At 48.9% G+C, this 13,502-nt stretch overlaps 2 protein-coding genes across 10 annotated transcripts in view; one reads left to right on the top strand and one right to left on the bottom strand.

Annotated features, from left to right (window-relative positions):
- Positions 1-13,502, top strand: part of VAMP1 (vesicle associated membrane protein 1) — a 47,721-nt gene that overhangs the window by 9,911 nt on the left and 24,308 nt on the right. Inside the window, exon 6 of one of the 8 annotated variants that reach the window (XR_015260312.1) lies at positions 5,771-6,049. The exons of 5 other annotated variants lie outside the window; for them this stretch is intronic. The gene's annotated coding sequence lies outside the window, so the exon portion shown is untranslated. Of the gene's footprint in view, positions 1-2,258; positions 2,329-2,685; positions 2,762-5,770; positions 6,050-13,502 lie in introns of those variants that run through there. 2 more of the 8 variants (XR_015260314.1, XR_015260313.1) reach the window with 2 other exon arrangements.
- Positions 137-10,299, bottom strand: SCNN1A (sodium channel epithelial 1 subunit alpha). Of its 2 annotated transcripts, XM_086759972.1 has the most exons (14): positions 10,254-10,299; positions 9,571-9,944; positions 8,898-9,153; positions 7,829-8,016; positions 6,943-7,043; positions 6,080-6,243; positions 5,213-5,311; positions 4,925-5,042; positions 4,592-4,670; positions 4,215-4,272; positions 4,032-4,087; positions 3,192-3,267; positions 2,653-2,964; positions 137-1,667 (listed from the first exon to the last, which is right to left on the bottom strand). In XM_086759972.1, exons 1-14 carry the CDS (start codon positions 10,269-10,271, stop codon positions 1,656-1,658), a joined length of 1,911 nt encoding a protein of 636 aa, XP_086616098.1. In that variant the 5' UTR covers positions 10,272-10,299; the 3' UTR covers positions 137-1,655. The 2 variants fall into 2 exon arrangements, with proteins under 2 accessions (XP_086616098.1, XP_086616092.1); XM_086759966.1 differs by lacking the exon at positions 137-1,667 and having other exon boundaries at positions 2,624-2,964.

Below are 13,502 nucleotides of genomic sequence, written 5' to 3' on the forward strand. Positions count from 1 at the left end.
CCAAGATGGCAATTTTTGCACTGATCCTCAGGACAGGGAGGACTAATCTATTTACCCACTTGTATAACAGCTTCATGTTTATACAGGCTTTTAACTCTGGATTTACAGCTACTGAGAATGGAGACATTACTTTGAGTTCATCAGTCAAAGCTCATTTTTTGCATTTTAACACTTTTACAGGAGAGAGCGATTATATGGTGCAAGCTCCCCGTAGGGAATACATCACCTTCTACTGCTGTATTTCTTTATGATGTTGAAGAGAATTTAATGTTTCAAGTAGTTATGCCTCTGATTAATCTCCCTTTAATTATCCACTTAACTATGCGTGATGCAGTGGGTCACATCAGTTTTATGGTTATCACAAGGTACCGTGTGATGTCAAGAATCGTGTCTTACTCTTTGGATATTCCAGGAAGGTCATCCTCAACATATGACTATTGTACGTTTATGATATCCAGAGACTCTTTTAGATGTTGCACCTCCTCTTTCTCCTTTCTTGATTTGGAGATGGTTTTGTGAAGCAAACAGCTTTGTGTCCAGTGTCAGGTTTTTACTCATTCATGTGCCAGAAACTGCCTAAGGTGCCAGTCTGTAGTACTAAGTTCATGACCAAGAACTGGGCTATGGGTGCAGCATCCTAACTCCTCTATTTGCCTTACTTGTTTCAGTTGTGACCAAAGTTACTTTGTTGTTTTATACACTAAACCTAGCTTTTAGCTCTGCCTCTTGGGTGGTGTTTTTACAGACTATAAAAGTCCCTTAAGGCAACTTTGAGATTTCATTCTTTCATTACTCACTCTCTTTTACTTCTTTTAAAATCACCTATAAACACAGAAGTGTTTATCACCTCCAAGTGCCAGTGTTTGCAAGGATCTCCCTCCTGCCAGGCTGCCCCTCTTGCTGAAGAAGGACAACCCCCCAAACCGCTTGCTTCTATTCCCACCAGAGAGACCTCTCCTCTTTCAAACAAGGGGTATCAGCTCAGCACTGGGATAAAGTTTGAAAAACCATGAATATTTGTGTAATAAAAGAAAATAGTGCTCATTTCTGTGAGGAGGAAGAAAATCACTCTCTGCTGGGAAGTGAGAAGTGCACATAGGTAATCAAGGCAAGAGCAGTACGACAAGCATGTGTTTAACATCTCGAAGAATTAGGCAACAGTTTATATACTGCAGTAAAATCCTCCAGCTTCCCAAGGGCAGTGCATCTACCTTAATTTTTAAAATATCTGAAGTTTTTCTTTTGTTATGATTAACTAGTTTTTAAATTCAAGAGAGTCTGTTTGCAATGTGATTGGGTACATGGTACCACAGGTCTTTGCCTAAACTATATGCTTAAATTCTGGTATCTCTGTTTCTGTCCAGTCAAGTGGATAATCCTGTTTGTTAAGGACATCACCCTTGCTCTCTTGATGCAACATAAAGTGCTGTGTAAACACCATTGCAGCAGAAGTCTGAGTATTTGTAAAAAATAGTATGGCAAGCTTACTGCAAGAAGATGCATGCTTCTGTGCGAAGATTGCCAAATTAGTTCCTGGGAAGAGGACCATCTTTGTCCTGGCCTTGATTGCCTATGTTGTCCATTCCAACAGGCTAAAGCTTTCCCTGGAAAGGATCTTAGATTAAAGCTTGTAGCACTTCTGTGCTTCACAGTCCTCAGCAGAGCCTCTGTGGGTGAACCAGAGAAGAGATGAGTGGAGCAGACCAGGCATGGCATGACTTGCACTATCCTGATCCTCTCTTGTAGGATCTCATGGTAGCAGAGATACTGTGTGGAATGTTTTTGAGGGTGTGCATAGCCAGTTTGTTTCCATAGTTCCTATCCATTTATCCCAAATGCTCTGGCAAATGGTCAAATGGCTGAATGTACACGTGTATGGTATCTCACAGGGAAGGAGACTGCTATACAGCTAAGATCTACCAGTGCCACAGAGGCAGCTTAAAAAGGGAGACCTTATTCTGCCAGGGGTGTTTTGTCCTGACCTGAGAGTGACAGCAAGCGTCAACCACCTCACCAGAGTATTGCGCATAATATAGACTGAGATCATGTCAGTGGCTGTCATCTCTCGGGGCTATAGAAGTAGCCTCTCCTCAGAGGGAGGAAAGGGTGGGTGGCTTGGTCTTGGGATCCGAGCTGGATGTTAAGAATGAGCAAACAGTACTCAGTTTCCAGCCTTAGGGAAAGCTTAACAAAGCTCAGCCTGTTGAGAGACTTGTACCCCAGCTGAGACTCCGTTCCTCTCCCTTGTCATACCACAGAGGAGGCCAGTCACGCCTGCCAAACCTCTTTAATTAATGACAGATCAGAACTATGGCAACATCCTTGTTGCAGGGAAAAGAAAGGATGCGTGCGCATGTAGGTGTGCATATGCAAGGAGTGTAAGGAAACCAAGTGGACATCTCCCCCATACATACACTAGATCAACTCTCATCTCTGGTGATCCCCGGAGCAAGAGCATTTTATGAGACTGAAGGATTCACCTACAGTAGTGAAAGCAATGAATCCAGGCCAACCGCAGTGCAGTCTTCAGCTATGGTCCAGGAAGAGCAGCTCAGAAAGAAGGAAACGCAGGTCCCACAGAGAAAGTGCAGTCTCTGCTCCAATTGCCACCCATCCAAACTGGAATAAGCCACTGCCTCACTCATGTCCCACCTCACTATCCCTACTTGGCCCACGTGGTTCCAGGCTGTTGTAGGTTGGCAGCATGGTCACTACAGCCTCAACAGTGAAGCGATGTGGAGCACTGAGACCTGGCACCTCATCTTGGAAAGCAGTGTTATCGTGACTGTTTGGAGAGGGTCCTGATGGGGAGAGCTGCTGCCGGGAACGGAACCAGCGTAAGGCCAAGATAAAGGTGATGGCGATGAAATCCAGAATCAGCTCTGCAAGCTCCATCACAGACAGGACAGAGGATCCAAACCAGAGACTCCACTGGTTCCCAAGCTGGGACAGCAAAGTCACTACCTGCAAGAGACGGAGAAAGGGCAGTGAGGACAGCCCTTGTTCCAGTCTTTTGCCTCCCCGCCTGCTCCCACTAGCAGTGCCTCTCTGGTGCTGGGGGGCCTCTCCCATCCTGCCACAGGAAAAGAGACTCGATAGCCAGCAATGCTGCTGGAACAAATGCCTGCCAATATGGAGGGACATTATAGGGGAATGGGTGGCTAGGGAGGACACAGCAGTGAAGTGTGTACCGTGAAGGCTGGAGACTCCCCATTGGTCTTGTAGTTCCACTCCTCAAAAAAGATATTCACTTTGGCAACTCCATTCCTGTAAATGAAAGGGGCTCAGTAACCACAAATCCACAATCCCTGTATTTCTTCACTAAGCTTAATGGTCATCTTTGTCCCTTTCTGCCCCCTATCCTCCTTCCACATGTACCACCCAGAGGCTTTTCTCTGTCTCCACAGTTCCCTCATTCTGCACAAAATACAATCTTTGGTATTTACAGTGCACTTAGAATTATAGAATGGTTTGGGTTGGAAGGGACCTTTAAAGGTCATCTAGTCCAACCCCCCTGCAAGAAGCAGGGACACCTTTGACTAGATCAGGTTGCTCAAAGCCTGGTCCAACCTGGCCTTGAATGTTTCCAGGGATGGGTCATCTACTTCCTCTCTGGGCAACCTGTTCCAGTGTTTCACCAGTCTCATTGTAAAAAATTTTTTCCTTCTGAGACTGCACTGTGAAACTAAATATTTGTGGCATCCTGTGTCAGCTATGTACAAACTCCTGCATGGCTCTCCTTCCCGCTCTTCCACAAGCACTTACCATGACTTCAGACCATACGGCAGCCACCTGGGACTTACTATTTTCATACTAGTGGCTGACCCTTTTCAGACTCTTCATTTGGATTCCCAGTCCTTGTTGAAGTCTCACTTTATCTGTAGTCTGACTCAAATCCACTCGCTTTGTCCACAAGTCCCATGCCTAATCTCTTCCCATCAGTGATTTAATCTTAACTCTGACCTGCCGGCACACACACTCCACTGGGATGGTTTCTGGTTTGGATGCAACCTCTGTTTAGGGGTTCTCACCTCTTGGATGTGATATTGTATTTGTTCTGTTGTGAAAGCATGTAAAATACCCAGTCCTGAAATGAAAGTGCAATAAATTGCATTACATGATCACAGTCACTTTCTGTACATTTAGTGCCAGTTGAGGAGAGACTAAATGGGAGGTCAGAGCAGTGCTGGGGAGCCAGAAAACCCTCTCCTTACCTCTGAGACAGCAGAAGGCCAGCGGGAGTATCCAGCTGACAGCTGGTATTCTGTCATTCTGGAAGACAAGAGGCTGTGTTAGCTGTTGAAGGTGTAGAAGCCACAAGGCCAGGTCTCTCAATCCCCACTCACACCTGGAAACTCCCGCCCATGCTGAAGTTTTGCCCACTTCCCACCGAGCTCATGCACAGTCCTCACTAGCTCACTCCCAAGCCAACATTGATGCTCCTCAGACATTTTTGGCTTCCTGATGGAGAAATGCCATTTTGGATTGCAGCTCAGCTACTGACTCAAGCTTTTGCCCTGGTCAGCAAATGCTTTCCAACACCTCTAGGAATCAAGAGTTCCTAGTCTACTTGACTGACGATCAAACTTACTTGCAAGGTTTCCGACATTTGTGGAAACAGCCCAACACGTCAGCTTTGAATTCAGCCAGGAGTTTGTAATAGCAGTAGCCTGAGCAGCAGAGAAAGTAAATCCAGATAAGCTCATGGTATCTGTACACAAAAGGTGATGTGTGACAGCGAGGGGAATCCAGAGAAGGTTTCCTTCAGTGAGCTCAGAGGGACTAAACATCCAAGACAAGAGTGTCTTTTGAATGTCCCAGATTAGGAAGCTCATTGAAGACAATGAGGAGATGTACTGGGACATGAGGTGGACCAAGCAGGTTCAGGGGAGCATGAGCTTTACTATTCCTCCTGTTCACTTACCCCAGGCTACGTGCTTTGTGTAGTCACAGTACTCTGCTCCAGCGGTTAAGGGATAGAAGTAATATGCACAGCCACAGCGCTCTACCATGTTGAGCTGAAAGCAGGAGCGAATGCAGACCTGGAAGGCATGTGAGGTGGAAAAGACTGAACAAGGGAACCAAACCCACTGCGGCCTGTATCACATCATACTATCAACAGAGCCCACGGACAAGCATGGCTGTTAGGGGACTGAAGCATTTCAGGAAAGTAGGGAAACAAGCTGGCACAGGACCAGTGATAGTGACTTACCTGTTCAGTGTAGCGAGATGAGTACAGATTTTGCACAGGCACATCACTGCCATCCTCTGTGCAATCACTGTAACTGCCCCCAAGACGCACAGTCATCATCTAGAATATCAAACAGTCATTACACAGAACGACTGGCACTTTGCCACTCTTTCTATGCTTCCAAGCCACACACTGCTTGTCCATCAGTATCTGCTCTTCATGCGTTCTTCGGGATGCCAGCTCCCTGGCTTTCCTCCATTTAGAATCATAGAATCATAGAATGGTTTGGGTTGGAAGGGACCTTCAAAGGTCATCTAGTCCAACCCCCCTGAAAGGAGCAGGGACATCCCTGACCAGATCAGGGTGCTCAGAGCCTCATCCAACCTGGCCTTGAACGTTTCCAGGGATGGGGCACCCATCACCTCTCTGGGCAACCTGTTCCAGTGCTCTACAACCCTCATTGTAAAAAATTTTTTCCTAATATCTAATATAAATCTACCTCCCTCTATTTAAAAACCATTACCCCTACTCCTGTCGCAACAGGCCCCACTGAACAGCCTCTCCCCATCTTTCTTGTAGGCTCCCTTGAGGTACTGGAAGACCGCTATAAGGTCTCCCCGGAGCCTCCTCTTCTCCAGGCTGAACAGCCCCAACTCTCATTGTTCACAGATAAACTGTAGTCAAATACTTTTCATCTAGTTCAGCAAGATGCTCTTCTTCCCCTCCCAGTCCAGTAAGCTGCTGCTCTTCCCCTCCCTTCACTCCATGTGATTAATCCTCTCCCTTAAGCACACACTGGGTCCATGACAACCCATCTGTATCTATCCACCAAGTTAAGCCTCCCTCATAACGTCACATCCACAGCTCTTAGACCTGCTGCTTCCTCACCTTTCTCATGCTGATGGAGGTCTCGATACCTGGACGCACATTGAAGCCCCCATCATCCATGAAGGCTGGCTCATTCTGATCATGGACCATGACCCTGGCTCCTGTCACCGTGGACAACAGAGGGATGAAATCATTCTGTTCAGTGCGCACCACCAGAGAGAGACCTGAGGGAATGTCAGAGAGCAAAGGAGGTCATGGCTGGTCATCATGCAGGAGAGGAGAGAAAGCAGAACGGTTAGAAGTGGATCACTAAGAGATAAAGGAAGAGAAACATCAACCAGGGGTGTACCAAAGCTGGGCAGCAACGGAGGGTGGCTGGAGAGAGTCCAAAGACAATGCTGGAGGCTCCAGGAGAGGATGGAGAAAACTGGATTTCTTCATTGTGGCTTAGAAAAAGCAGAACTGGGAATGGAGAGACATTTCATTGAGAGACTCGGAACCAGATGGAAGAAATGCCAGAAGATTGGGCCTATAAAGGTTTCAGAAGGTTTAGAAAAACAAACAGGTCAGTTGCTGGAAACAAAAAAGTGGGGAAGGAGGAAGTCAAGACAAGGCTCTCAGAAGCACAGCACTGGAGCTCAGCTGGGGACTTCAGGAAGGGCCAGTGCAGGTCCAGGGGGAGCAACAAACATAAGGATCAGGCACTGATGGGAGAGAGAAGAGAGGCAGTGGGGCAGCAGCGAGTGACAGCCGTGTCCACGAGACAGCCATCTCCACATGGCTGAAAACAGAGTTAGGGTGAGACAGAGCCGGACTGCAATCTGCCACCACCAGCACCTCGCACAGCAGGATGCCCGTAACTCCTCCTGGGAAGACAAAGCTGAGCTGTTCTCCTTACTCACCAAGGAGCGCCTCTCACCCACCGTTATTGATCCCAGGCAGCGAGGATGTCCACAGGCTGCTGCTGTTGTCGTTAAAGGTATAGCAGTTCCCATACAAGGGATGGTGGAAGTGGGTATAATTCCTGAGAGGGGAACAGAAACATTCACACGGGGTGAGAAGAGCTGCAAAACCAAGGGGAAGGGCTTTAAAGGAACAACTCTGTTTTCCACCTGCAGGGAGAGGGGCTTACAGCAGATGGGCAGTATTTGTTATGTAAACTTGCCCGAACCTGGAAAAGCAATTAAAATGTGCTGTAAAAAATGTCCTGGAGCTGGAGAGGTTTTTACACCAGGTTTTTCATACTGCTAACTCTTGAGAGCCCAAGAGGATTTTAGCAATACTAGCAATTACTGTATTATCTTCCTAATATTGACAAAACTCTTAGCTCTTCCTAGCCCTTTTTGCCCCTTGCTGATGGATTTAATTTCACTAGCTTTTTGGGAGTTTCTCACCATAACGGCAGGAGAAAAGTGGGATACTGTTTTTTGTAACAACTTTTCCTCCTCCTGTATGTGGGCTGCTATATACCACCTCACCACTGCAGAGGATGAAGAGACTTCTACACTGCGCATCTGCACTCACTGTGGGGTTTGTACCCATATAACTGTTCCAGTTGCGTGAAACCCAGGAAAAGAAGAAACCATCCTCTAAGGTCCATAGTTTTGGGTCATGGAAACTGTGACCCTGGTGAGCACAAGCCACAGGAAAGACTGACGAGACATCATCTGAGACAACGGGAACTGAACAAGAAATGATCCAACCTTGGGAAAGAGGTTCTCTAATGCAGGCTTCTTGAATTTCCCTCAAAATAGGGCACAAAATAGGGGTGTTGCCAGGAAGACTTGGTGGGATGTTTCCACCACTTACGCCTTGTCACATGTTGCTTCATTGAAGCGGCAAGCATAGATGAAATTCTCAAAGTCAGACTCATCCAGGGCTTTCGCATCAGGCATCTGCGCCAGGATATTGATATAGTGAAAGCTGTACCATTCCCGCACGGCATCCACCCCTGAGGAGTACGTCTGATGGAAACAGTCCTTGTTGTTTTCACTGCACTGTTAAGAAGAGAAGGATAAAAACAGCCATATCAGAGAAGTCTTGTCCAGGAGGCAAGGCTGTGCCTGTGGATTAGCTGTGCTCCCCCAGCAGGGGCAGCAGATGAACCCAAGGGAGTGGAAGAGCTCCACAGGGCTTCTGCGCTCAACCAAAAGGTGATCACCAGGATGCAGAGAAGCAAACCCAGGGCAGCTCCTTGGTGGAAGGGAAACACCAGGTGAATGAGCAAGGCTGAGTAAAACCCAGGAGGCAGCAAGTTGCAGTGATGTGTGCAGGGTAATCTGCTGCACATAAATTCTACGTGGTATAAACCAGCTTTAAATTCTTGCATGGGGAGCCCTTCCTTCAGGGTGTGTCCAGAGAAACCTTTGTGATCCTGTGGGAATGCCAGTTAGCAGCAAGCGATTAGCTTCAGTCCTTCAGTGCCTTTTTAAATGCAAACACAGATACCCTAGGGAGAAGAAGCTGCTACCTAGGAGCAAATACGATCTTGACCACATTTCAGGTGGCCCACAGCCACCCAGTACTTTCCAGTTTGCTACTACTGGGCAACGCTGTGGTTGATGTTAATAGATGGCTCTCCAAAGGCAACTGCAAAGCTGATGTAGCCTTCAGGAAGAACAAGGTTTTCCTGTTCTACCTAGGAAAAGATGGGCACTGATGCGAACAAGTCTCCTGGGGCCAGCATGGACAGGGACAGGACTTGGGGAGAGCAAGATGGCATTGGGCAAAGGATTCTCCTCTACCTTTATCTGTCATTAGCAAAAGCCAGATTAATCAGACTTCTACATAGGGAATGGCAGGGCCAATGGTCTAACAAGACAGAAGTAGCTAGGCAGAGACCAGAGTGGGTAGGACACAGGATATGTAGGGATCTCACCAGAACAAAGCCAATTTTCCAGTCATTCTTGTCCACTGAGGGACTGTTCTCTGGCAAGTTGACTAAGTTATCCCGCTTTTGCCTTCGCAGCGGATGGCGCTGGACATGATGGAACAGGCTCCTTGAGTTACGCTTTCGCGTGGACAGAGTGGACCAGTCACTTTGTGACAAGGACATGTTGTAGTCATAAAGGTCTAGCAGCGTCTGGTGGGTGATTTGGTCCAGCTCATCCAGCTTCTTTCGGATGGCGCTGTATCTATATGGGAGGGAGAGAAAAGCCTGCAGGCTTAGGGCTGGAGGCACGTAAACAGCTCTGAATAAGACATGCGGCAAAGTTTGCTGGAGTGATTCAGAACATTCCTGCCGCCAGCTGCAAATCCAACCCCTTGCTGGAGGCTACCATCCTTGTAGGAAAGAAGTAAGCATATCTGCTTTTGCCCTCTGGTAGTTTACAGTGCAGCCTGCTAACATACAGCACCAAGCAGAGCTGCCTAAACTAACATGCCTTACTGTGAATGCCCTGCAGCAGCAAAGGCCTGTGGAAAGTGTCCTTTCCACCGGTACTGCTACAGAACGGGAGAGTCAAGGACCACGAGGACAACAAGAGTACACGCTTTTATCCAATGCCCGCAAAAGTCAAGGCAGTCAACAATGCTAGGAGTCTATTTCTTACCTGTACGGATTGAGGGTGCAGAGCGTCACGGCTGGGAAAGTCAGCCTGTCGGAGTTGAGGTTGAGGTTGAGGTTGACAGGGTAGCTGAAGTACTCCCTGTAGAGGATCCCAAACTGCCAGTACATTAAGCCAAAGGTGAGAAAGAAGAGAACGGACCAGAAGGCTGTCTTCATCTTATTCTTTTTGGAGCAGACCAATCGGATAGCCCCATGGATGGTCGTGTTGCTGCAGAAGAACTGGAAGAGCTCCTGGTAGGAACTGTAGAATTCGATGAGACCCTCCTGCTCCTCTTCTTTCTGCTGCTGCTCCTCTTCTTGCTTACATTGCCTTGTTTTCTCCCCTTCTGGCATCTTCCCTGTCTTCACAGACCCACTCTACAGCGCAAACTCAGAATTAGGGGGGTAGCATCGCAAGACCGCGGCTGTGGGAAGCCGTACCCGGCGCAAAACCTCTCTCTGCATCCCCGTCTTCCCCAAACTTTGGTGCTCTCGCCCCCTCCTCTCTGACCCCCATCTCGGGCTGCAGATCCCCAGCCCTGCACGCACCGCTCCCCACCCCCCCGCCCGCCAGGTGACACGGGGGTAGATTCTCCCCCACCAACCCCGCGTCCCTCCCGCCGCCCTCCCACACCCGCGCCCCTAACTCCCTTCCCCACGTCCCCCGCCCGCCCCACCGGGACTGACGCGAGGGGCTGTGCCCATGGCGGGCGGCGGGGTCGGTGCCGTTGCCGTTGCCGTTGCCGTTGCCGTTGCCGTTGCCGTTGCCGTTGCCGTTGCCGTTGCCGTTGCCGTTGCCGTTGCCGTTGCCCTCCCCCCCGAGCGCTGCCGGCTCTCCCGCAGCCTCCCCGGCTGGGCTAGGACCGGTTCCTTTCCAGTTGGAGCCAGCACCCCGCCCGGCTCCTGCCCTGCCAGCCTCTCCCCGCCCGCCTCTCCTTCCTTCTCCTCCTGCCCCTGCCCCTTCCCCTTCCCCCCGGGCGCCGCTCCCGGGGAAGAAAAGCCTCTTTAAACTCTCAGGTGTCCCCGGCCGAGGGAGCGGGGACGGGACGGGACGGGACGGGGCAGGGCGGGACGGGGCGGTGACCTTGGCGGCGCCGGCGGGGGTCAAGGCGCGGCGGCCGCGCTCTCCACCCCCCCCCAACTTCCCTCCGCGCCCCCCGGGTCCTCCTGCCCCGGCCAGGTACGGCTGCAGAACGGCCTGTCCCCCCTCCTCCTCCTCCCACCGCCCGCCCCCTCCCCCCCCGGCGGGGACGCAGCGTCCCAGCGAGCCGAGGTGATGCAGAAAGAAAACTGGCAGCGCTGCTCCCAAGGCAGCGCCGGCCGGCCCGCACCCCCCCACCCTCCTTCCCGCCACCCCTTCCACCCCAGGACCCTGCCCTACCCACGGACCGGCGGTGGCGGTTCGTGTGCAGCGGCTTTAATCGCTAAATTTTCCTTTTCAAGGGCAAAGCCGAGGTGGATGGACAGTTTGGGGTGAGGTTTGTAAGGGGGATGGGGCTGGGGCAGGGCAGGCTGGTGGCGACTGGGCGATACGCATGAGGTAGCCTTGACTGTGCTGGTTCATTAACTAAAGAGATCTTTCCTATCCAGAACTACCTGGCCCAACCGTGAGCCGGAATGTGTTTCACGCATCTGCGCCCGGGAAATTAAGGCCTCCCGTCATTACCCAAAGCCTTGCGGTATTTCCTCAGAGCACAGACATGCACACCCGAGCCCAAATGTGGCCAGGAGTCCCTACCACCCCCCCGCCGTTAGATGAATGGAACCTCTTTCCCGATCCTTTCTCCAAACAATTTTCTCCCAAACTAGCTCTGTCTGAGGTTCTCACCTCTTTCTTTCCTTTATGAGAACCTCCTTCAAATCAGTCCTTGTTCAGAGTCATCTTTCACTGAATTTCGATCCTTATTGGAGCTGGCAGGGGTTTGGTTAGTGACTCAAAGTACACAGCCACTTTTACCTCTTCATATTGCAAAATATCATGCTTGAAAATGGCAAGGAGTACACTTTTGAGGTCAGCAGTTGAGTGACAGTGTGCCAGGAATGGCCTTGTGATGGCTGCTTGTGACCAACCTACAACCACCACTTAGAGCTTTCCCTGACCTCTGTCCTGTGACAAAAAGCAATGCGAAGCAAAAGTGTTGTTTCTTCTGGAGTTCTAGACTTAATTGTATCTCAAGCAATTTCTTCTGAACTGTCACCAAAGATGAGTTGCAAAAAGCAGGAAGGATGAGGGGAATGAACTGATTTTGTATCAAATGCCTATTACACAGCAGCTTCCTCAGAGCATTAGAAATGCTCTCCTGGGCGGGAGCGACAGTCCATGCAGCTCCACTTCCCGTCTCGGGCAGTGCTGTAGGAAATCACGGAATCATAGAATGGTTTGGGTTGGAAGGGACCTTTAAAGGTCATCTAGTCCAACCCCCCCGCAAGGAGCAGGGACATCTTCCACTAGATCAGGTTGCCATTTAGCGGAGGGAGATGCCGTTTAGCAGAGGGATGTGAGCTCTTTTTACTGATGCCCTTTGCGTGTTTTATGCACTCAGATAGACCTGGAGAACCCCTGAGGATGCACATCAGCCTTTTGAACCAGCCCTGCAGCCTGTGCCTCAGACTCTGTGAACATACGCAGAGGTGCTAAACGCACCGTCGACAATTGCAGGTGTAACCTATGGAGCTACAACCCAGTTGCTTCACAGAGAGCGTGTTTATACCTTGTTTGACTTACATTATTGTAATTTCCTGAAATTACTCAGTTACACTAACGGACCATCCTCCATAAACACCTCTCTCTTACTGGAATTGTGCCTCTGTCTTACTGGAATGACAAAAAAGATTTTGCCCCTGAAAATGCCCACTTTATACTAACTTAAGATACTGGCACCCCCAAAGCAACTATAGCTGAGTCTGAGTGTGCTGGGAGTTAGGCATTTTCTGATTTCTGCTGTATTTAAAAACATTTAAAACTGTCTTCAACTCATCTTTGCAAAAGAGTTCAGAAACACAGTCCTTTTTGCTAGGTGTGAGACAAAGGTAATGTACATTTTTTTGTATCTTTTGACTTGAGGAATAATTAAAACCTCAAACATCTGGACTGCTTGGCTGTATCCAAATGACAGTCTAAAGCAAATTTCTCAGCATTTTGTCATGGCTGACATTTTCCATCACCATGTTGTTTGGGAGTACTTTTGGCCTTTGCCAGTTTGGACAAGAATAGCAGATAATTAGAATGTGGGTGGATGTATTGTCTGTTTTATTTTTACATGTGTGTAAATGATGTACATCACATATATATGTGTCTCTATATGCACATCTAGATACATGTTTGTTTTATTTTTCAGATGACTTTTTCCATATGTTGTGGGTTTTTTTTTCCTAAAGAATTAAAAACCACTTGCTGGTTCTTTCACCATTTCCAGCTACCGTGTCAGCCATGACCTAAGCAATTCCCCGTTTCCTCTTTCTCACACCGGTGAGCTGCTCAGGCTGCCATACGTTATCTGCCACTGTGGCACACCTCAGAGCACGTATCAGCCCTGAAGTGACTTCCAGTCATGTGAATACCACACGTTGGCCGTGGCTTTGTAAAAGTCCTTACCTTCCTGTGGTCCCATAGAGGAGCTGCAGATTGATTGCCAGCTCACAAAGAAAAGAAATTTATTTTTAACATTTTTACAAACAAAATTACCACTTGATTCCCCAAATGCTTTAGAAACAATGCAAACAACAAATCTCCTGTTGCCTTCTCAGATGCCAAACTGAATCTCCATTTGCAGAACATCAGAATTGGCTAACTCTTCAGTTTTTTTAATTATTATTATTTACCTCTTCCCAGCTTTTGTTCTATTTTTTTCCCAATGCGTAGATGAACGCATCCAATCTCTGGATGAGATTGCAAGGCATAAATGGCACCGTTTTCCTCAGGCACCCTTCACTGTG

The sequence above is a fragment of the Chlamydotis macqueenii genome, chromosome 1 (genome assembly GCF_036417535.1).
Source record: "Chlamydotis macqueenii isolate bChlMac1 chromosome 1, bChlMac1.mat, whole genome shotgun sequence".
Lineage (NCBI taxonomy): Eukaryota > Metazoa > Chordata > Aves > Otidiformes > Otididae > Chlamydotis > Chlamydotis macqueenii.